This window comes from Gigantopelta aegis, chromosome 3, assembly GCF_016097555.1.
Source record: "Gigantopelta aegis isolate Gae_Host chromosome 3, Gae_host_genome, whole genome shotgun sequence".
Lineage (NCBI taxonomy): Eukaryota > Metazoa > Mollusca > Gastropoda > Neomphalida > Peltospiridae > Gigantopelta > Gigantopelta aegis.
The window spans coordinates 3,449,844-3,474,901 of record NC_054701.1 but is presented as its reverse complement, the minus strand read 5'-3'; the positions used below and the strand labels follow the sequence as shown (position 1 = coordinate 3,474,901).

Sequence of the window (25,058 nt, the reverse complement as noted above, 5' to 3'; positions counted from 1 at the left end):
GTTGTATTGACCTGGTTACTGGGTATTATACCTATAACTTACTCATAATATCCATATCATAAACCCATTTGATATTTTGTTGTATTGACCTGGTTACTGGGTATTATACCTATAACTTACTCATAATATCCATATCATAAACCCATTTGATATTTTGTTGTATTGACCTGGTTACTGGGTATTATACCTATAACTTACTCATAATATCCATATCATAAACCCATTTGATATTTTGTTGTATTGACCTGGTTACTGGGTATTATACCTATAACTTACTCATAATATTTATATCATAAACCCATTTGATATTTTGTTGTATTGACCTGGTTACTGGGTATTATACCTATAACTTACTCATAATATTTATATCATAAACCCATTTGATATTTTGTTGTATTGACCTGGTTACTGGGTATTATACCTATAACTTACTCATAATATTTATATCATAAACCCATTTGATATTTTGTTGTATTGACCTGGTTACTGGGTATTATACCTATAACTTACTCATAATATCCATATCATAAACCCATTTGATATTTTGTTGTATTGACCTGGTTACTGGGTATTACACCTATAACTTACTCATAATATTTATATCATAAACCCATTTGATATTTTGTTGTATTGACCTGGTTACTGGGTATTACACCTATAACTTACTCATAATATTTATATCATAAAAACATTTGATATTTTGTTGTATTGACCTGGTTACTGGGTATTATACCTATAACTTACTCATAATATTTATATCATAAACCCATTTGATATTTTGTTGTATTGACCTGGTTACTGGGTATTATACCTATAACTTACTCATAATATTTATATCATAAAAACATTTGATATTTTGTTGTATTGACCTGGTTACTGGGTATTATACCTATAACTTACTCATAATATTTATATCATAAACCCATTTGATATTTTGTTGTATTGACCTGGTTACTGGGTATTATACCTATAACTTACTCATAATATTTATATCATAAACCCATTTGATATTTTGTTGTATTGACCTGGTTATTATACCTATAACTTACTCATAATATTTATATCATAAACCCATTTGATATTTTGTCATACTGACCTGGTTAATATGCTGTAGATCTTGAAATTAATGCGTCCCTAAATTAATGCGAGTGACGGTGGGCAGACTAAAATGTGACATGAAATTAATATGAGTGGCCTCCCTTTGAAATATTATTTTTCTAGCAACACACGTCAGGGCACAATATTTTATACGAACCGCCATTCTGTTCACGTGTCGGTTACGCAAAATTAAATTTACGCGAACCGCAAATTGGTTACGTTATGACCTGTAAATGTTCAGAAATTAAAATTTGCAAACTTCATGATTACAGGACGTTTATTCACGCAGACATACTACTAGTATTTCAACAAATGTTTTAGGATACTTGATGCGCAGCAAATCAGTAAACAACGTTATATTTCAACAGTTGTAATTTGCAACCAGTCTAAAGTAAATGTTCAGTATAGAGTCGAGCCAAAAGTTTTAAAGAAATGTGTTCAGACCGCTGGGCTAAATTATCTGCTGCTATTTTATCTCTAAAGAAATATATGTAGACATAATATTGGATTGCCTATAATTTTACATATGTTAAAAACAGTTTTAACGTAAACAGGAATCCAAAAGTGTCACAAAATTTGAAAAATACTAACATCGCATGAGCTTTAAAAAAAAAAAACATTTGGAAAGTCACTGTAGTATAGAAGTACCATCGATAAAGTGAAAGTAGCATAGCCACTGCAAAACGAAAAAGGAATCCCTCCAAATGATTATGTATATATTTCAAAGGCATTACGCACAGTACGCATGTGCGTAATGCAAAAACAAAATCCGGGAATATGTCGAGGCTGTCTGTAATTGTTCTATAAAATATCCTCTTAAAATGGACTTGAAAAAAAAAAAAAAAAAATAAAAAATGCCTCCGAAAAGACTCAGATTGCATCTACAAGCGTCCTGAGTTTCAAACTTTTCACAGGGGGAGGTCCTCCCAATATCCCCACTCGGGCACGCCTTTGGCGTGCGTAATGCTAAGAACATTTCTGGCTATGCCCCTGTATTTTGTTTCAGTACTGGGGCTCATATTCAGTTCTTTTATAATGTTGTTAACTTTAGCAAGCATTAAAGAATTGTTGTTTTTTTAAAATGTTTTCTTTTGTATTTGTTTTAACTTTATGTTTCAGCTAAAAACTATGTATTTAAAATATAATTTCAACGTAATTTTGAGGTAACCAATCAGGTAACCCACGGGTTACGCAAATATAATTCACGTAACCAAACAATTGGTTACCTAGGTAAAAACCATGTGAACCGACTTCCGGTTCCCTCAGATTTCGAAATATTGTCGCCTGCACATCCGTCTACTTTTTGGTTCAATCCAAGTTACAGTTGTCTTCAATGAGATCAACTTACTAACATATCTGTGTACACATTAGTTAACCTGTTTAGTCCTTAGTGTTTTTGGTGAGACCAACTCCAAGCATATTTTGCTGCGTTCGTAACGGGTATAGTTAAATAAATCTGGTTAAACCATAGCATATATGTACCATTACAACTGTATCTTCCTAAGAATGTAGACATATTTCAAAGTCATAACAAAAGAACAATTCACCCAACTAAGTTGCAGTGAACTTGAACAGTGAAGTCAAAGAAACGGTCGACCTCAGGATTAGCGTGCTAAAACCCATTCACACGCGATGTATTGTGTCGGCTTTTGATAGGATGGCCAAAGACCCTGCAATCATCACGTGTGGCTGGCATCTTGTTAGATTATTGTACAATTAGTATGTTTCGTCTACAATGAATTGTGCTCCAGTTGTTTTATAAATGTATTAGAATTTTAATCTTTGTTTTAAAAGTGTGACACATAGCTTGCTAGACTAGTTAACAATTAGTCAGACTTGCCTACAATGAATTGTTTTCCAGTTGTGTTATATATTAGAATTTTAATCTTTGTTTTAAATGTGTGACACATAGCTTGCTGGACAATGAATTGTTTTCCAGTTGTGTTATATATTAGAATTTTAATCTTTGTTTTAAAAGTGTGACACATAGCTTGCTGGACTAGTCAACAATTAGTCAGACTTGCCTATAATTAATTGTTTTCCAGTTGTGTTATATATTAGAATTTTAATCTTTGTTTTAAAAGTGTGACACATAGCTTGCTGGACTAGTCAACAATTAGTCAGACTTGCCTATAATGAATTGTTTTCCAGTTGTGTTATATATTAGAATTTTAATCTTTGTTTTAAAAGTGTGACACATAGCTTGCTGGACTAGTCAACAATTAGTCAGACTTGCCTACAATGAATTGTTTTCCAGTTGTGTTATATATTAGAATTTTAATCTTTGTTTTAAAAGTGTGACACATAGCTTGCTGGACTAGTCAACAATTAGTCAGACTTGCCTACATATGAATCTTTGTTTTAAAAGTTAGCTTGCTGGACTAGTCAACAATTAGTCAGACTTTATAATGAATTGTTTTAGTTGTGTTATATATTTTTAATCTTTGTTTTAAAAGTGTGACACATAGCTTGCTGGACTAGTCAACAATTAGTCAGACTTGCCTATAATGAATTGTTTTCCAGTTGTGTTATATATTAGAATTTCAATCTTTGTTTTAAAAGTGTGACACATAGCTTGCTGGACTAGTCAACAATTAGTCAGACTTGCCTACAATGAATTGTTTTCCAGTTGTGTTATATATTAGAATTTCAATCTTTGTTTTAAAAGTGTGACACATAGCTTGCTGGACTAGTCAACAATTAGTCAGACTTGCCTATAATGAATTGTTTTCCAGTTGTGTTATATATTAGAATTTTAATCTTTGTTTTAAAAGTGTGACACATAACTTGCTGGACTAGTCAACAATTAGTCAGACTTGCCTATAATGAATTGTTTTCCAGTTGTGTTATATATTAGAATTTTAATCTTTGTTTTAAAAGTGTGACACATAACTTGCTGGACTAGTCAACAATTAGTCAGACTTGCCTACAATGAATTGTTTTCCAGTTGTGTTATATGTTAGAATTTTAATCTTTGTTTGTTTTGTTTTAATAACGTGGGATAGATAGACAAAACATAGAAATAAATGTGTCATATTATTAATGAGTATAACACAAGCTCGCTTTTTTTGCATTAATATTATGATTGCATTAATTTCAGGATCTACAGTACCTATTGCTGTCAATGGGTCATTCTTTTTCAAGCCAACAGACTTGTACACCTGAGCTTCATGTTTTGATCAGATTAGTCCAAGTGCTGGATATCGAACTACATTTATGCCAATTGTGATAAAGTCACATTACCAATGAAGGTGACTTTAGAACTGCCCTTTACTAAATATCAAATTAAACTGTTATTTTAGAAGTGTTATAGGGAGTATAGAATTCTATACTTGTTTTTTTTAATAAAATATGAACCTCATCTAAATACCTGGCCGTAATCAGTATTTGTCTCAGCAAAGCCTCAACAAATACGATTAACCTATGTTAATATTTTCTATATTAAAACACACTAATATATTGCTGTGTATTTCTGGTTTGTTACCAAAAAACCACGTCTTTTTATAAGAATGTAGCTTCAATTAAATGCATAAAAAGTATACAAGTGTAGAGTGGTGCAGAAAAAGAAGAAAAGTAGCTGTTTAAATCAGTTGCGATCCAGTGACGAGATATAAACGAGACTGCCCACACTGTTACATTCTCGAACTGAGTTTAAACACTAAATACCAAATTTCAAATGGTATATATATATATATAAAAAAGAGCAAATATTCTCAAAGTAAGAAAAACTAAATTGCTAAATAACTGCTAATAGTGTATTACGGAAACGCCAAATTATTACATGCATATTATTACAATTATGTATTATTATACATGATTATATTGCTTAGTATAATCATTACCTCTCATTACATTTATCTCAAGCTCACAGTATTGCTTGATAGAAAAACAAAACCATTTTATTTTTTGTTATTACATTATGTTTTGTTCTTTTGGGTTTTTTCTTCCTTTTTTTAAATAATGTTAATCATTATATCCTGGTTTTTAACAAAGTTAAGTATTGTTTTAATGATATTTTAATTTACTTCCTTTGACACTACAGCATATGAAAAATTACTTCCTGGAATAATCAGTGAAATTAGGTTGGAGAGGCTACAACTTATAATTATTGTAATGCACAACACGCAAAAATCCATGTCAATGATGTCAAAACAGCATACAAACATACAAAATTACAATGTAGCAATACAAAAAATTGTATTTGTACTTTTTATAAGGAAATGATGTTTTAAAATGGTGAGCCGAGATATATAGCAGCTTTAACTACAACACAGTTAAAAAGAACAGATATTGTTAATCTTTTTTGCACTTCATCTAAAAAATCAGTCTCAAAGGTGCATAGTGACCTATGGGGATCGATTGTAAAGCACTGGATGAATGCTCAGACTTGCTGCCCTCAAAGACAAGTTTAAACTGAAGAGGCCATGAGTTGGCCAAATGGTTATTAACAGAGTAGCTAGCCACTTCAACACACGATGGTTGAATGCTCAGACTTGTCGCCCTCAAAGACAAGTTTAAACTGAAGAGGTCATGATATATGAGTTGGCCAACTGGTTATTCAATGAATAGCTAGCCACTTCAACACATGATGGTTGAATCCAAGATGAAAACACCTACCTTGAACTATGAAACCGCTCCAGTATTATCGGAGCAATGGCTGGTGAAGTGCATTTACTTTTCAAACTGATAACCACAAAGTTTTATAGGTGCTTACTGACAGATGATATGATGCAGTGTGTAAAACTTTGAAATAAAAGTTTCAAGAACGGCTTTTTTCACTAAACCAGCACTCAGGGAGACAAGTAGACCTGCATGAAAAACAGTGTGAACAACAAGTTCTGATAAAGACATTATGATTTTGACAGGATTTTCTATCATGTGCTTCCTTTGCTTATGTAATGAAACAACAACTTTAAAGTCCATGTTCAAGACTTTACAACTTTATCTACACACAATTTCTCAAGACTTGAATTTAATAACCCAAAGATTAATTTTAAAAAATTAAAAACAAAAAAAAACAAAAACCCTCACCTCTGAATTTTAATGATTTCCAGTACTGTTTCTGCACATCCAGAACATTACAAATTGTTTCAACAGCACTGCAAATAAAAAACAATTGAAATAATAATAAAATCAATTAAAAAATCAATTAATTAAAAAAAAATCCAACAAAACAGAACATTATGAAGTGACATTAAATCATGAAATTAAATCATGACATTTTCCTTTTGATTATGTTCGAGTATCATTAAACATTAACTCATTTATATTTCCTTCTGAATTCTTTAGCAAAACTATATAACTGCAACATTTAGTATCATTTGTTGATAAATCTGCAAATACTTGTTATAAAATGTTCTGTAATTTATACTTATTTTACTGATGGATGGTGCTGGGGGGGGGGAGGGTGAGGGGGGTTTAGGTTCTCTGCAAATACAGGTAATTGCAATCAGTTGATCAGTACAACATTCAGACTTCCTGATTTTTTCTTGATTTATTTCCATTTTGTTTTATTTGTTGACATTTTAAAGTACAGTGGTGGTTAAACATTTTTGGTAGAGCTTTTGAAAATACAGGTTAATTGCTGAAAGTTAAATAATGAAACAAAATTCTTATATTTTCAGTCAAACATAACTGGTGTCTCATCTCATGAACTGTAGAGAACACACTCCTAGCACAATTCATGTAACATGATTACAAACTCGACTCTGTGAGACATAAATGATGATTGATGGAAAACATGAAATATCCTACCTTATCACTTAAAGGCAGGCAGGTATTTTACTGTCTGGCTGTCATACATTCATATTAAAGTCTAGACAACAAGTTGTTGATTTGTCAGTTTGACAGGGGTGTTTGTACTCAAGTTTACTACAAATTTACAGAAATGTGACAAGTCAGCAGTTTGTCAATGGCGTTTTAGCCATACACATACACATACACATACACATACACATACACATACACATACACATACACATACACATTTACATACACATACACATGTTATAAAATCTATCTTCTAGATTTTTCATTGGCTTTTTCAAAAAATTGTTACTATGACACTCAGGGGCAGTCTCCATAAACAGTAGAGAAATTTTTAATTGTTATCATTTAAATAGAAATTTAGCATTCCAAATTTTAAATTGATTGGATTGTTTTGAAACATGATACAAGTGATCATCTGGAACAGCTAGTCTTCACAGTGTGATCCTAGCATATCCCTGTGTGATTCCTAACATATCCCGGTGTAATCCTGGCATATCCCGGTATGATCCTAACATATACTGGTGTGATCCTGGCATATACTGGTGTGATCCTGGCATATACTGGTGTGATCCTGACATACACTGGTGTGATCCTGACATACACCGGTGTGACCCTGACATACACCGGTGTGACCCTGACATACACCGGTGTGATCCTGACATACACCGGTGTGATCCTGACATACACCGGTGTGATCCTGACACACACCGGTGTGATCCTGACACACACCGGTGTGATCCTGACATACACTGGTGTGACCCTGATATACACTGGTGATCCTGACATACACTGGTGTGACGCTGATATACACTGGTGTGATCCTGACATACACCGGTGTGATCCTGACATACACTGGTGTGATCCTGACATACAGTGGTGTGATCCTGACATACAGTGGTGTGATCCTGACATACAGTGGTGTGATCCTGACATATACCAGTGTGATCCTGACATACAGTGGTGTGATCCTGACATATCCTGGTGTGATCTGGCATATTCCAGTGTGATTCTGACATATCCTGATGGGATCTTGGTAGTATCCTGGCAGGATCCTGGCAGGATCTTGACATATCCCGGTAAGATTCCTGCATATGTATACCTTTCTGGGCACAATAAAATGTATGTAAATACCTGTGTAAACTTGCATGGACACTTGATCCCACTGGGATATGCCAGGATCTCAGCAGGATATTTCAGGATCCCAGTGGGATATGTCAGGATCCTGGGACAACAAGAAATGCCATCATTTTATCCCAGCAGGATTGCACCTGATTCCCAGCGGGGTCTCAGTTGTATTTTCTCTTGAGTGTACATGTTGCTATCGTTGATCACTTGGCATTCATTCCAACAAAGTGGACAAATAATGACGAGCAATATCTGTTGAATGATCAACACGTCAGCACCTTTTAAACTGCTGACTATTTGTTGTCAAATATATGGCTATTTTAACACTAGGGCTAGATATCAAGAGAGATACCCTGTTATTTTATCATGGGTTTCTCTTACTGAACACAAATAAAAGACTTTTTAATATTAATCATGCATTTTTCTGTACATATCACAGCCTTTTTGATATACAATGCAGTCATGCATGGTGTGCTGTTTGGGACAGAATAAAAACCGAATGGATCCACTGAAGATGATAAATCTATGGGAATCTTACCATCCCAGCTAAAGGTATTACACACATACATTACAGTCGGCACTTTGCATGTAAGTTATTTTGATTGGTAGATGCGCATCATTCAACCAAAGTAAACGGTAGCACTTTTACTGATGAGTCATTATAATTATTTTGTTGAAAATCAACACAATTGAATGTAACTGCTTGTGCAATGCAACACATACATATTTGTTTTTGTCTTGTTTTTTGCACACAAAAATTCCAATGAGCCAAGGTTTTGAATTTACATTACAGGAAAATGACACCATATGTTGACAATACATCTGTGGTATGTTTTATTTCTTCAGATGTTGGATTATACAAAAATGGAGAAATATAGTAAATGAATGCACGATTTATTCATTTGGGCGAAAAAATCATCTTGAGACTTCAGTCCTTTATAACAAGTTTTACAAGAGCTGTGTTTAAAAGACTCTCTATATAGTATTGTGTTATGAAAAGTAAAGTTTGTTTTATTTAACGACGCCACTAGAGCACATTGATTTTTAATCTTATCATCGGCTATTGGACGTCAAACATATGGTCATTCTGACACTGTTTTTAGAGGAAACCCGCTGTCGCCACATAGGCTACTCTTCTTTACGACAGGCAGCAAGGGATCTTTTATTTGCGCTTCCCACAGGCAGGATAGCACAAACCATGGCCTTTGTTGAACCAGTTATGGATCACTGGTCGGTGCAAGTGGTTTACACCTACCCATTGAGCCTTGCGGAGCACTCACTCAGGGTTTGGAGTCGGTATCTGGATTAAAAATCCCATGCCTCGACTGGGATCCGAACCCAGTACCTACCAGCCTGTAGACCGATGGCCTGCCACAACGCCACCGAGGCCGGTATATTGTGTTATGAAGTCCAGTGCTAATATAAATACTGATAGCTGCGACAGACTATTACACTTTGCTAACCTGATATTTTTAATCTTCTGTAATCACTAATGCAGATGACAGATAGGTTAGTAGTGGTTTCAGATTTGGAAGGCTAAAATCTTTTAACTCTATTTAAAAGAACTAAACATGGCTTTATATATTTTGGACATTTTACTTTCAAAGTCTATTATTAAGAGGCTGCATGTATAGAAATTTGGCGGAGATCCACACTTGAATTTGACGTGTCAAGAAGTCAACATTTCACTGGAATATTATGTTTCTGAGAAGTTAAAACTTAAAAGTACATATATTATTACACTGAAATGTTGTTTTTGAGAGATTGAAGTTTAAGTTATTGAAGTTTGACTATTTTGACACTGGAGTGCTATGTTTTAAATAGGCTGAGGTTTCATTATCAAAGTTTGAATGAAATGTTACACTGGAATGCTACATTTTCAAGAGATCAAAGTTTCAGTTATTGAAGTTTGACTATTTTTACACTGGAATGCTATCTTTTTAACAGACCGACATTCCAGTTATTGAAGTTTGACTATTTTTACACTGGAATGCTATCTTTTCAATAGACCGACATTCCAGTTATTGAAGTTTGACTATTTTTACACTGGAATGCTACATTTTCAACAGACCGACATTCCAGTTATTGAAGTTTGACTATTTTTACACTGGAATGCTACATTTTCAACAGACCGACATTCCAGTTATTGAAGTTTGACTATTTTTACACTGGAATGCTATCTTTCCAACAGACTGAAGTTTCAGTTATTGAAAGGTTTGACTGTATTATTTACATTGGAGTGCTCTCTCATTACTTTCCATGTAACAAAACTGTTAACACTTTAAGTGAGATAATGTTTGCATTGCTGAGTACACTTATCTTGGAATGCATAATCTATATGACATGTACGAAATTGGATTATCTTCCAAGCATGATACAATGCACACTATCTTCCCCACCAATCAGCTGGGTGTTGCCGACTGATGAACGTCAGCTGTTGTCGCTACATAAACAACACTGCAGACATAGACTACTAGTAATTACAATAACGAAACATGCAGCCTACATAATTTGTGTTGAATCATTCTCATCACATTAGACTGCTTAGCTGCTTAATTGGCACATGTTTATTAGATCTAGCAGAAAACGGACTTCCTTACTGCCCTGGGCCCCATTCCATGAACAATTGTAGCTAAGGTTAATTGCAGTGACTTAAGGTGAGTTTTACAACTGGCACCGTAAACTTTACAGCCGTGCCACAAAGTAACCTTACAGTAGTTGTAGGTAACCCTTTATTATTAAAATCTTCTTTGCTAAGAAGTGCAAATTAGTTCAATAATAAATTGTTTACAGTACCTACTTTTTGGAATATCTTGGATGTATTGATTGGTATTCGACATCCATGAAGTAACTTTGTCAGTTTATTTGCAAAGTGATAATTGCCGAATGCATAATTAAGACATGAGAGTTATCTTCCGTATTTTCGTGTGAAGGTCGTAAGGCCTAGAATATTTTTATCGAACGTCGTATTTGGTATATATTAGATCCATTATTACACAAAAAGTTAGTATCCTTCTTATTTGACAGCATTAACCAACTAGACAAAAAAGAACAAACTTTAATCTTCCGCCTTCGTACTGGACATTGTGGCCTAAAGAAGCACCTAAAAAGGATAGGACTTGCAGTGAATACATAGATAAAAATATGTGCTTGTATGTCATACTGATTTTATAAAACCATGTCAGGATTCTTGTATTGCCCGAGCTAGAGCCAGGGTAACACATGAATCATGACACAAGTTTTTCATAAAATCAGTACAACTCACACGCAAGACTCAGTGTAATAATTTTATTATTATCCTTATCATTATTGTTAATTTTCTATGCATAACAAGGACTGTCTCAAAATGTTTCAACTACAACAGGAAGTCGATGAAATGATGTCATATTTCACATGCACAGTCTGAGCTAGGACTGGGAATTCAACGTCATGTTATGACGTCGCTTTGATCATTACTCTTGTTAGTATATCGTATGGAATTATTAAATCTGTTATGTTGAACCATGTGGATAATATAAGCACATATTACAAGTATGTCAACTGACTGATAAGTCAACACAACTGAAGATACTCATGGAAAATCAAAATCAAAACACAGTCTATTAAATTTGGTTGTATGTTCAAAAGCTCTGCATAATGTGTGAATTATTAAATGTTTAACATTTGATGGCTGTCAATGTGCTGGGGTGTCACAAAACAAACTTTCTTACAACCATACTGCATAAAACAAATAAAAAAGTAATACTAATGCTATAGTCAACAATCAGTTAATGTATGCTTTCATTGGCTGTTAGGAGCGGGACGTAGCCCAGTGGTAGAGTGCTCGCTTGATGTGCGGTCAGTTTGGAATCGATCCCCATCGGTGGACCCATTGGGCTATTTCTTGTTCCAGCCAGTGCACCACGACTGGTATATCAAAGGCTGTGGTATGTGCTATGTAGCAGGTTTTCTCTGATGACTACGTGTCAGAATTACCAAATGTTTGACATCCAATAGTCAATGATTAATTAATCAATGTACTAAAGTGGTCTCGTTAAAAAAAAAAAAAAATCATCAGCTGTTAGGCAAGGAAAGAACTGTTTGCTTAACAGCACGTTAATCTTCTAATCAGTAGCTATTACAGACATCTAACATATGTATAGGAATCATAAACCATGTTGGGGTTTTTTTCAGTTTTCTAAACTTACAATATTCATTATTTATACAGCTATGTAATTTCAAATCAATGACGTAGCAGTATATAGAACTTTATTATTTATTTACTTTCAATAAAATGAAGAAATCTGATGCGCAAGATGTTCAATTTCATAAAAGAAAACTAAAAATAGCCAGGCATGGTTCATTTTTTCACCGCAGCAAATTGCCATCACAGATTGTGCTTATTAAAATATTTTACTTGATAGTGATGTAGACTGGCAGAAGCAATTTATTTTGCTGAAGTTCATATCATAACGTGATAAATACAGTGTGTATGTCATGTACTGGTAATACTAATTTATCCAGTCCGCTATCACCAGCTTCAACCACCTATCAGTGGTGATAAGGTAACTCCAAACACCTATATCTAAACTCAAGTTTTCTTCAAATTTAGTTTATAATGCACATGAACAGGGCCCCTTTCAAACATGTACAATGAATCCCTATTTGAGAGCTACTTTCACAGTTATTTATATCAATTTTGCATAGTAACCACCTTATCCAATCGGATTTGAGAATGCCTATTCTGTGCGCTCCCTACCGAAGCTACATATGCCGATATTTACATATACATGCAGGGCCACACAACCTCAGCCAATCAGGCACAAGTATCCCATGCTCATATCCAGAGTTTCGCAGATTGCAAGTAGTTGTCATATTCTGTGCTTCATGGTCATGCATATAGTAAGAGTGTTTTTATAAATTTCTAATTTCAAGTTAAAAGTTCAAACTGTTCCATACAGCTAAGTTAACACTCAATATAAAATGAATCGTGGACGACCTACGAGACGGGGCGGCTCGCAAAGAATAACTACAACGCCTTCGCCAAAACCAACTTCTGCGAGACGACGAAGAGCAACAAACCTCGAAAAAGACGACGTGTCAAACAGTCAGACGGTTGCAGACGCCAAAAAGGGGAGAAAGAATAAAGAAAAACTAAATCAGGACAACCCTATAAATTGGACAACAACCGAGCTAAGGGATTTTCTAGCGAAGAAGGAACTAAAAACCCCGCTGTCAATAACGCGGAGAGATCTAATTAAATTCGTGCAGTGTAATTTGTCATCAAACGAACGCGAATTTTCTGACACGAACAGGCCTAATATGAATGAAGAAACAGACAATTTGTTTGAGGTGAGTGCCCAGACGGGCACTACTTCTTCAGCAGAAGAAATGCCAGCCGTGTTACCGTGCGCCATCCTGCCAGTGCCCAGTAACACACGTCCAGATCCCGCGCCTGCGCAAACAGGGGTTTCCGACAACAACATCCGCCCAAACGATGTCAATGGGGAAATCGGCCTACTGAGGCAAGAGGTGACAAATCTACAGGCCACTGTTCAAAATTTCATCGAGGGACAGCTGAGGGTTAATGCTTCTAGAAACCAGCAACCGACGGCAAGCCTCTTCCCACAACCAGAAAACAGACAGTTGCCAGGTATGCATTTATTACTGGGTAGAAGACCGGGGATCGCGTCCCATGAATTACCGAGAGTGGTTAATGTGGCCCCCAGTATTCGACAACAAATTCTGGACGGGAAGTACGTAAACTTGGCATTGTTGCTACTCCAACCCCATGAATTTATTGACACTATCAGAACGATAGCTGACTCAGATGGCAATGTCATAACGATCAAAGGGGCACCAAATTCTAAAATAAACCGGTCACTATCGTCAACTGAATTTGTATTGGCATTTTCAAAGTATACAGACATATTATGTAAACAAGAACCCACAAAGAGACAGGAACTACACGCATATATGCAAGATGTGGTAGAAATAGCATCACAGTTTGGCAGTAATGTGGGTTATGAGTACCATGTGGCTTTTGCTACCAGAGCAGGAACATTGTGGCAAGTTTACAACATCAGTATATACTGGTCCATTCGTGATCCTGTGTTTTCAACACATTGACAGCGGGAAGAAGACAACCTGGCTGCAGTCAGTGTGCTAGCCCTCTACATCCCACAGACCAGTGTGGCAGGCGAGATGGTACTTCGAAATTTGCTAATGGAGCAGTAAAGAGAGACGCCAGAGGACACCATATCATCATGCATCAAAATAAACAAATATGTAACAATTTCAATGAAGACAAAGGGTGCTCTCGCACATCATGTGTTTTTGTACATGCATGCCTTTCGTGTAAAGGAAATCACTCCAAAACTAAGTGTTCGCAAAACAATGTTTGACATCTGGACTGGGATACTGTTAAAAGGTCGCCTATTAATGTGGACCAGATGAGTGCAGAATTGGTACACCATCCAGACAGGAATTTTGTGAACAACTTAATTACAGGGTTTAAGGGTGGTTTCTATACAGGGATAGACAATAAACCAAACACCACCTACCATTGTAAAAACAATCTATCAGCCCGACATGACCCAGACTCAGTGAGTAAACTTTTACAAATTGAGACAGAGAAAGATTTTATTATTGGGCCATTTCCACATCCACCTTTTTCAGTTTATAGGATCAGTCCACTCGGCATAGCTACCGGAAAATATTCAGGAAAGAAAAGGCTTATAGTAGACATGTCTGCACCCCATATAGATGAAGTGGATAGTCTAAATGAGCTCATTGATAAAAGGAAATATTCTATGGCATATGTAAAAATTGATGATGCAATCCGAACAATCCAAAACTTTGGGCAGGACTCATTAATGTGCATATTTGATATTGCAGATGCGTTTAAGCAGATACCAATTCACCAATCATTGTAGCATCTCCAGGGGATTGAATGGGAAAACAAATTCTTTTTCTTCACACGTCTCGTTTTTGGGTGTCGTTCTAGTCCCAAAAATTTTGACAATTTATCGGTAGCTATTTGTTGGATAGCTCAGGAAAATTACAATGTTAAATGCGTCTATCATTTACTAGATGACTTTCTTACAATAGACAAACCAAGTTTTTGTGCAGAACGAACACTTGCTATAATGACTATGTTGTTTAAAAAACTAGGCGTCCCACTAGCAACACACAAAACTACGGGCCCAACAACATGCTTGGAATATTTGGGGATCATTTTGGATTCAGAAAAACTGGAAGCTCGTCTCCCAAGGGAAAAGATAGTCAGGATCACTGAAGTAATTCAGGAATTCTTAAATAGAAAATCATCAACCAAAAGACAGCTACAATCATTGTTAGGACACATGAACTTTGCTTCCAGAGTTATTGTTCCAGGAAGATCTTTTGTTTCCAGCCTTCTGTTACTCTGCAAATCAGTTAAAGAACAACATCATTTTGTGACTCTCAACAGTGATTGCAAAAAAGAACTAAAACTGTGGTTACACTTTCTGGCAAACTGGAATGGGTGCTCCATGTTTTCTGATCAGTGGTATACTTGTGACTATGACATGCAGCTATTCACAGATGCTTCAAGTACACTGGGGTTTGGTGGCTACTATGATGGCAGTTGGTTCAGCGACACATGGCCACAAGAAATATCCACGGCCAAGGACAAGTCTATGGCTTTGTTAGAACTATACCCTATTGTGGTGGCAATGGTATTGTGGGGTCACTCATGGGTCAAAAAACGCATTTTGTTTCACTGTAACAACGAGGCGACAGTACAAATAGTAAACAAAGGACGGTCAAGATGTGCTCACATTAATAAATTCATGCGGCGACTAACATTATGTGCCATGAAAAACAATTGTGTAATTTCAGCCAAGCATTTGCCAGGAAAAACAAATCAAATTTCTGATGCTTTGTCTCGTTTCAATTTTCAGAAATTCCGGCAGCTTGCTCCAAATGCAAATGTCATTCCACACAAAGTGCCAACCTACAAGGAATTGACACTTTTTTGAATGCAGAGCTCAAGACACTGTGGAATGGATGCATTGCTGCATCAACTCAAAGAGCATACAGGACTGGACAAAAATGTTTCTTGCGTTTCATGAACAGATATTTCCCTTGTGTTTGTAGAGGTACATGTGGCTTTCCTACAGTTGAGGAAAACACACTTCTAATATTTGTAACCTACTGTCATACAGTACTAAATATACAGCATGTTACCATTAAATTATACCTAGCTGGAATTAGATATTCCTACTTGCGGGCAGGGTTACATAACCCACTGTGTCAAGCTAATGGGGTCATATATGAACAGTTAGGTTTGATACTATGAGCAACCAAACGCTCAATTCATAATGTTCAGCAGAAGAGACAAGCAATTACCTCTGATATTTTATATCAGATGGTGGAAAAACTTCAACATGGTTGTTTTTCTAGTTTTGTAGATCTGCTGATGCAAACAGCATGTATTACCGCCTTTTTGGGTTTTCTCCGTTGTGGAGAATTTACAGTAGGTGGTATTTACAACCCAGATAATGATTTGTCTATACAAGATGTAACCTTTGATGCAAGAACATCATCAATGGTACTTACATTGAAAGCATCAAAAACTGACCCCTTTAGGCAGGGAGTTAAAATCTCCATATTTGACCAGTGGCAACAATGCAACGATATTTGCAGTATCGATGTTCCATGTCATGCCGACACACATCTTTGTTCGTCACCTCAGAAGGCAAACCACTAACAAGGGCTTTCTTTGTAGAAAAACTTAAAGAACTGTTGTATAAGTTAGGATTAAACACATCCAATTTTAATGGCCATTCCTTTCGCATAGGAGCTGCCTCTTCGGCAGCCAAAGGTTCAGTCCAAGACCATTTAATTCAAACTCTTGGTAGATGGGCATCTTCAGCATACACACGTTATATTCGGGTTGCTAGCGAAACTATCAAACAAGCGCAATTGGCAATGTGCAGGGTTACCCCAGCTAGTAATTAAAATACTGTATTAGCAAGACAACTGTTCAGGTTTCATTGTTAATACACATACCTACAGGTATATACTAGTACTACTTACATTTAAACATCTTGGGGACTTTCAGCTGCATACAGCCTCAAATTTTGGAGCTTTCACTTGCCCCCAAGAATATCTTCCATCTTACATGTATATATTATATGGATAGATATATTTTGTTGGTAGTTTCTATATGGTTATACATATGTATGTGTGTATGTTTATAAATGTTTCTATATACATGTAGTTATTAGTTATTATAAGTACAGATGTTGAGTTAAAATGTAGCTCAGTTATAATTAGTATGTAGGTATTAGGAAAAGTAATGTGGATCGTAACTGGTTAGCGGACCACCAAACCTATCAGGCTGGGCTCTTCCCAGGGTAACACACACTGCCAGCTGAAGTCATGCCATGACGGATCTTGCAATTCGTAAACAATTACACTGTCGGCTGAGGTCACTCTCGTGACTGATCTTGCAGGTTAACTAAACTGTCGGCTGAAGTTGCCTAGCAATGGATCTTGCAGAAAACAATTAAAGACACTGTCGGCTGAGGTCACTCATGTGACTGATCTTGCAGTCATATATTTCTATCAACTTCTAAACCCATTTTTTAAACTTTTATATGGTATCAGTAGTTCTCTTTACGTTTCCGTTCAAGCATTATGTGACAGATTCATGAATCCCACAGTAAAACTCATAGCAACTATAACTGCACCCCGTTTGTGCCAAAGAATAAATATATGAAGATATACTCGTGTTGTTCTTGTGTGATTATAAATGTTTATTTATTTTCTTGTTCTACTACAAGGAAGTAAAATTAGAAATGTGATTTCTACAGTAAGAAAGGGCTGCACCACATGCAACGTGAAGTAGTCTTCAAGTGGCCACAGTAAATGATTACTGTTCTATAAAAGGGTTATTTTAAACTAATAAGCTTAATGAAATAAAAAAAGTAGTCTTCATACTGTGGAATGAATCTGATTTCCTCTGGGTAGGCTAAGCTTTGACATTTATACATTCATCAATTACAACAATCCACAGTGTGTAGCAGTAATTAAATAATTAAATGGAAAAAGAAAACAGGTCTGACTGAATTTGTATGCTATCAACACATACTGACATTTTAACAAATGAAAAATGCATAATTTTAGAGTTAATAAAAAACCAGGATTATTCCTGCAAACTGGGGGCAGCCATTTTGTTTCGTTCTTGTGGCGTCCGGTGGTATAGCTTGGGGCGAAGTGACGTCAGCTCCGTCCATCTCCTCTATGCACAATGTAAACAAACGCTCTAATTTACAAGGTGTTTCGCTTTCATCAACCTGACTTGTAAAACAACATAAATGACTTGATAGTATAATAAACTATTTAACTAAATATATTTCAATTTGCATCAATAGAACGAAATGGAGTTATAGTATTTTTCTTTTTAAAAAAAATCCAAAGAAAAAATTCATATTATTAGGCCTATTGGTAGGGTACGTTCGAGCAAAAACGACCACTCACAATACCTAAGTGATAATTTTCTTTTCTTTGGGATGATGTAATTGGTCAGTTTTGTGATTTTAGATGGGAAAGTCTACTTAATCAAGGGTTTTACAGAATTACTTACAGTAGTAAAGTGATAATGTCCATTACGATTTGTTGCCGGCTTACTGGGATGGATATTATTACAAAACATTGCGATGCATCTGCAAAAATCAGGTATGTTTTGTTTCTTCATTTCGAAGACTAATTCCTGACATGACACGTTAGGTATTACATAACCACCAACTCGCCAGAGGGCGTATTCACTGGGATGGTACAAAATGGCTGCACCCGTTATATATAATAGCCGTCACATTAACCGTTTTATTAATTAACTATACGATTATACTTGTTGATATTAAGCAATAATGTGCATTATATATCATTGAATATGCATACCAGGCCAAATGCTTTAATTGTCCCTTCCTTTAAACAATATTCTGGGGTATTATTACTGTTAAATATAATGTCTGGGGTGTTATTAAAAATTATATCTATTAAACAAAATGTCTGCCTTTAGCAATGTGCTGACATCTAATTAAGCAATTAATTCCTTTACTGTGGTTGGGTCCCATCCTGCCATGTTTCTGACTTAATCTAGCTGGCATAACAAGGCTAATCAGGGTGATGTTTTCATGTCAGCTTGCTGTAATGAGTTTAGTAAGTGACAGGAGCAGGGAGACTAGACCGACAGGAGCAGGGAGACTAGGCCGACAGGAGCAGGGAGACTAGGCCGACAGGATCACGGAGACTAGGAGCAGGGAGACTAGACCGACAGGAGCAGGGAGACTAGGAGCAGGGAGACTAGACCGACAGGAGCAGGGAGACTAGGAGCAGGGAGACTAGACTGACAGGAGCAGGGAGACTAGACCGACAGGAGCAGGGAGACTAGACTGACAGGAGCATGGAGACTAGGAGCAGGGAGACTAGACCGACAGGAGCATGGAGACTAGGAGCAGGGAGACTAGACCGACAGGAGCAGGGAGACTAGAATGACAGGAGCAGGGAGACTAGACCGACAGGAGCAGGGAGACTAGAATGACAGGAGCAGGGAGACTAGCCCGACAGGAGCAGGGAGACTAGACTGACAGGAGCAGGGAGACTAGGAACAGGGAGACTAGACTGACAGGAGCAGGGAGACTAGAATGACAGGAGCAGGGAGACTAGACTGACAGGAGCAGGGAGACTAGGAGCAGGGAGACTAGACCGACAGGAGCAGGGAGACTAGGAGCAGGGAGACTAGACCGACAGGAGCAGGGAGACTAGGAGCAGGGAGACTAGACCGACAGGAGCAGGGAAACTAGACCGACAGGAGCAGGGAGACAAGAGCAGGGAGACTAGGAGCAGGGAGACTAGACTGACAGGAGCAGGGAGACTAGACCGACAGGAGTAGACCGACAGGAGCAGGGAGACTAGACCGACAGGAGCAGGGAGACTAGACCGACAGGAGCAGGGAGACTAGACCGACAGGAGCAGGGAGACTAGACTGACAGGAGCATGGAGACTAGGAGCAGGGAGACTAGACCGACAGGAGCAGGGAGACTAGACTGACAGGAGCAGGGAGACTAGCAGCAGGGAGACTAGAATGACAGGAGCAGGGAGATTAGACCAACAGGAGCAGGGAGACTAGACCGACAGGAGCAGGGCGACAGGAGCAGGGAGACTAGACCGACAGGAGCAGGGAGACTAGACCGACAGGAGCAGAGAGACTAGACCGACAGGAGCAGGGAGACTAGATCGACAGAAGCCGACAGCATCTCCAATAAGAATGTACTAATGTTATCAGACTGGACTCATACTGCATACTCATAGGAAAGGAATATTTGTGTTTGATGTACCAGTCGTGGGGCCTGAAATATGAGAATGTGAGAGGGAAACCTGAGTGCACTGCATGAGGGAGATTGATCCCAAGACCCATCACACATCAAGTGAGTGTTCTACCAATGAGCTGAATCATGTCTTTCAGTTTAGTAGAATGTGATTCAGGAGTCTCCAAGGGCAATCGATCCGGCAACCCATCATGCCTCAGCCAGGTGAGTGCTTCACTACTGATTTGAATCATGTTCCCTGTGTACAGTATTTCTAGTAATAGTAACATGTGAGTCCACGGAGGACAATCGATCCTGCAGTCCCTCATGTGTCAGGTGAGTGCTTCACCACTGATCTGAATCATGTCCCTGAGTATTGTACTTCTAGTAATAGTAATAGTTTGGGAATGAACTGAGGGCAATCGATCCTGCAATCCCTCATGTCTCAGGTGAGCGTTCCACTATTGAGAGCGCCATTACCAAGCTGTATCATATCCCTGTGTACAGTAGCAGCATGCAAGTCCAGTGAGGTCAATAGACCTTATGACCTATCATGCTTCAGGTTAATGGACTCATGTCCCAGTGTATAGTAACATCATGTGAACCATCGAGGTCAATAGATCTAACGACCCATCATGCCTCAGGTTAATGGAATCATGTCCCTGTGTATAGTAGCAGCATGCAAGTCCAGTAAGGTCAATAGATCTAATGACCTATCATGCCTCAGGTTAATGGAATCATGTCCCTGTGTATAGTAGCAGCATGCAAGTCCAGTGAGGTCAATAGATCTAATGACCTATCATGCCTCAGGTTAAATGAATTACTCCCCAGTTTATAATAGTAGCATATAAGTCCATTGATAACACTAGATCCTGTGACCCATCATGCCTCCAATGAGCGCTCTACCACTGTACTCATATTCAAATAACAGCATCAGTTGTGCAGTGACTTCAAGAACAGATCACAATAACAAGTCAATCTTTCACTGCCAGAAAACAGCTAGTTTATATGATGTGTGGTTGCAACAGATCTGGGTGTCAAGGAAGCAAGAAACCTGGCATCTAGAGAGACATGATTCAATTAACCCGGTCATGTAACAGCTTCGTATTGTCCACATGACTGAGCAGCCACACCGTAATTGAAATCTGCCACATCATGTACGCGGCATTGACGGGGCACAAATCAAAACCTTGAGACAACCTCATCAATCGGGGAGCACATGATTTAATATCGCTGGCAACAAAAACTGAATTACACCCAATATCTTCCCATGTTTTTTCTCAATCATTTTGTTAGTGTCAGTCAACTTGAAAATATTTGTGTGTGTATCTGTGTGTAATAGTTCTTTTTGATGGAATTCATTTGCTGGGTTACTCTACAAAACATAATGGCTTTCGATGTTTATGGGATGACTTTGTACGAGAGTTTATGGAATCAATTTGTATGACAAGCATGTTGATTTGTTTGTTTTCAATTCTGAAGAAGACGAACAATGACTCAAAGACTTTGAAAGGTTGTAATAATTAAAATAGACAGAATGTATTAGACAGCAAATGAAAATGTTTCTAACTTTGTGCCCTTACAAGCCATATCAGGCCTACATTTTGCAAAATAATATTAAGTTTTGCTGTTGACTGTCCAACGAAAACCCTCTCCCACAGGTGTATTATGTCACAAGAAAAAGATGGCAGTATCTAATGAGACCAGAAACAACCAAATGTGAGGAAATACTTAGGGACATTCTTCTCTGATCTCGACAGGCCATTTACAATAACAAGTTCACACCTGACGACTTAAATGATTTTAAAGAGTTTTTGAAATGTTAGATCTGTATGTGTACATGCACTTGTGTATACCCAGTCAAACAAACATATATAAATGCGACCATGAAACCTTGTTTAACAGGTACCGGTCTATTAAGGATATCTGAGACTTGTGAGTTACATGCATAAAGAGGTTTAACAAGAAAGACTTTGATTTGTGTTCTTTAGCCGCTTGATCCATCAGACCGATGCATGAAATCTTTGTTTGCACTAATCCATGCAATGACTTATTAATAATACCATTCTTACAAAAACACTACTTCAGTCTAACCTTACCCACCATTTCAGTAGTCAGTCAGTGCACTGGTTGTTTTATTTTTAAAAAATAATTGTTCAATATTATATTAAAAAAGTGGACAAAATTATGACTGCGAAAAAAAACCCAATTAACTTGTGCTGATTTACATGAAACATCAATTTGTTTAAGGTGGCCTAAGCAGTATAAATTATAATGTTATTTCGTAGAGTTTAATTTGCAGAAAAGCAGCATTACAGAAAATAATACTGAAGGGGCTGAAAATCATTCACCATTACACACACTATCAGACATGGATACAGCCGACATTAACAAGTTCCATCAATCAAGCTAATATCAGTATTTAGTCATCAAGTGGATGCAGAGTGGCCAGTTAGATGGAGATCAGCAATTCCTGTGCCCATCTGACAACAATCAACAATGCTGCAGTGACCTCGAGCCAGCAACTGTGTTAGCTCATCTTCTACAGGGATGATCACAAGGATCTACTCACACAACAACTGAACATCACTTCCTCAGGAATACGATCAAATTCAAATTAATCATTTCATCACTTGGGCTACAACTAGAAATAAAATTACAGTTTTTTTAACGAGACCACTAGAGCCCATTGCTTTATTAATCATCGTCTACTGGATGTCAAACATTTGATAATGCTGACAGTCTTCAGAGGAAACCTGCTACTCTTTTCATAAAACAATTAGTAGCAAGGGATCTTTTATATATTCCTCACCAACAGGACAACTAGAACAGTTCAGTTAGATCATGTATGTCTCCATACTGCTGGTTAACAGGACTATAACAGTTCACTTAGATCATGTATGCCTTCATACTGCTGGTTAATAGGACAACTAGAACAGTTCCGTTAGATCATTTATGTCTCCATACTGCTGAATAATAGGACAACTAGAACAGTTCAGTTAGATCATGTATGTCTCCATACTGTTGGTTAATAGGATGACCAGAACAGTTCAGTTAGATCATGTATATCTCGATACTGCTGGTTAATAGGACTAGAACAGTTCAGTTAGATCATGTATGTCTCCATACTGCTGGTTAATAGGATTAGAACAGTTCAGTTAGATCAGGTATGTCTCCATACTGCTGGTTAACAGGACGGCCAGAACAGTTCAGTTAGATCATGTATGTTTCCATACTGCTGGTTAATAGGACTAGAACAGTTCAGTTAGATCATGTATGTCTCCATACTGCTGGTTAATAGGACAACTAGAACAGTTCAGTTAGATCATGTATGTCTCCATACTGCTGGTTAATAGGACTAGAACAGTTCAGTTAGATCATGTATATCTCCATACTGCTGGTTAATAGGACTGGAACAGTTCAGTTAGATCAGGTATGTCTCCATACTGCTGGTTAATAGGATTAGAACAGTTCAGTTAGATCAGGTATGTCTCCATACCGCTGGTTAATAGGACGACCAGAACAGTTCAGTTAGATCATGTATGTTTCCATACTGCTGGTTAATAGGACTAGAACAGTTCAGTTAGATCATGTATGTATCCATACTGCTGGTTAATAGGACGACTAGAACAGTTCAGTTAGATCATGTATGTCTCCATACTGCTGGTTAATAGGACTAGAACAGTTCAGTTAGATCATGTATATCTCCATACTGCTGGTTAATAGGACTAGAACAGTTCAGTTAGATCAGGTATGTCTCCATACTGCTGGTTAATAGGATTAGAACAGTTCAGTTAGATCAGGTATGTCTCCATACCGCTGGTTAATAGGACGACCAGAACAGTTCAGTTAGATCATGTATGTTTCCATACTGCTGGTTAATAGGACTAGAACAGTTCAGTTAGATCATGTATGTCTCCATACTGCTGGTTAATAGGACGACTAGAACAGTTCAGTTAGATCATGTATGTCTCCATACTGCTGGTTAATAGGACTAGAACAGTTCAGTTAGACCATGTATGTCTTCATACTGCTGGTTAATAGGATGACTAGAACAGTTCAGTTAGATCAGGTATGTCTCCATACTGCTGGTTAATAGGACTAGAACAGTTCAGTTAGATCAGGTATGTCTCCATACTGCTGGTTAATAGGACGACTAGAACAGTTCAGTTAGATCACGTATGTCTCAATACTGCTGGTTAACAGGACTAGAACAGTTCAGTTAGATCATGTATGTCTCCATACTGCTAGTTAATAGGACAACTAGAACAGTTCAGTTAGATCATGTATGTCTCTATACTGCTTGTTAACAGGACTAGAACAGTTCAGTTAGATCATGTATGTCTCCATACTGCTGGTTAATAGGACTAGAACAGTTCAGTTAGATCATGTATGTCTCCATACTGCTGGTTAATAGGACAACTAGAACAGTTCAGTTAGATCATGTATGTCTCCATACTGCTGGTTAATAGGACTAGAACAGTTCAGTTAGATCATGTATGTCTCCATACTGCTGGTTAATAGGACAACTAGAACAGTTCAGTTAGATCATGTATGTTTCCATACTGCTGGTTAATAGGATGACAAGAACAGTTCAGTTAGATCATGTATGTCTCCATACTGCTGGTTAATAGGACGACTAGAACAGTTCAGTTAGATCATGTACGTGTCCATACTGCTGGTTAATAGGACGACTAGAACAGTTCAGTTAGATCAGGTATGTCTCCATAC

The 25,058-nt window shown here is 37.2% G+C and overlaps 1 protein-coding gene across 1 annotated transcript in view; it reads right to left on the bottom strand.

Moving 5' to 3' along the window:
• The window catches only part of LOC121367402 (histone deacetylase 6-like), a 247,932-nt gene that overhangs the window by 150,102 nt on the left and 72,772 nt on the right, over positions 1 to 25,058 (bottom strand). The window contains exon 32 of the mRNA XM_041491555.1: positions 6,130 to 6,197. Within this exon, the coding sequence (XP_041347489.1) occupies positions 6,130 to 6,197 (68 nt within the window). The remainder of the gene's footprint in view (positions 1 to 6,129; positions 6,198 to 25,058) is intronic.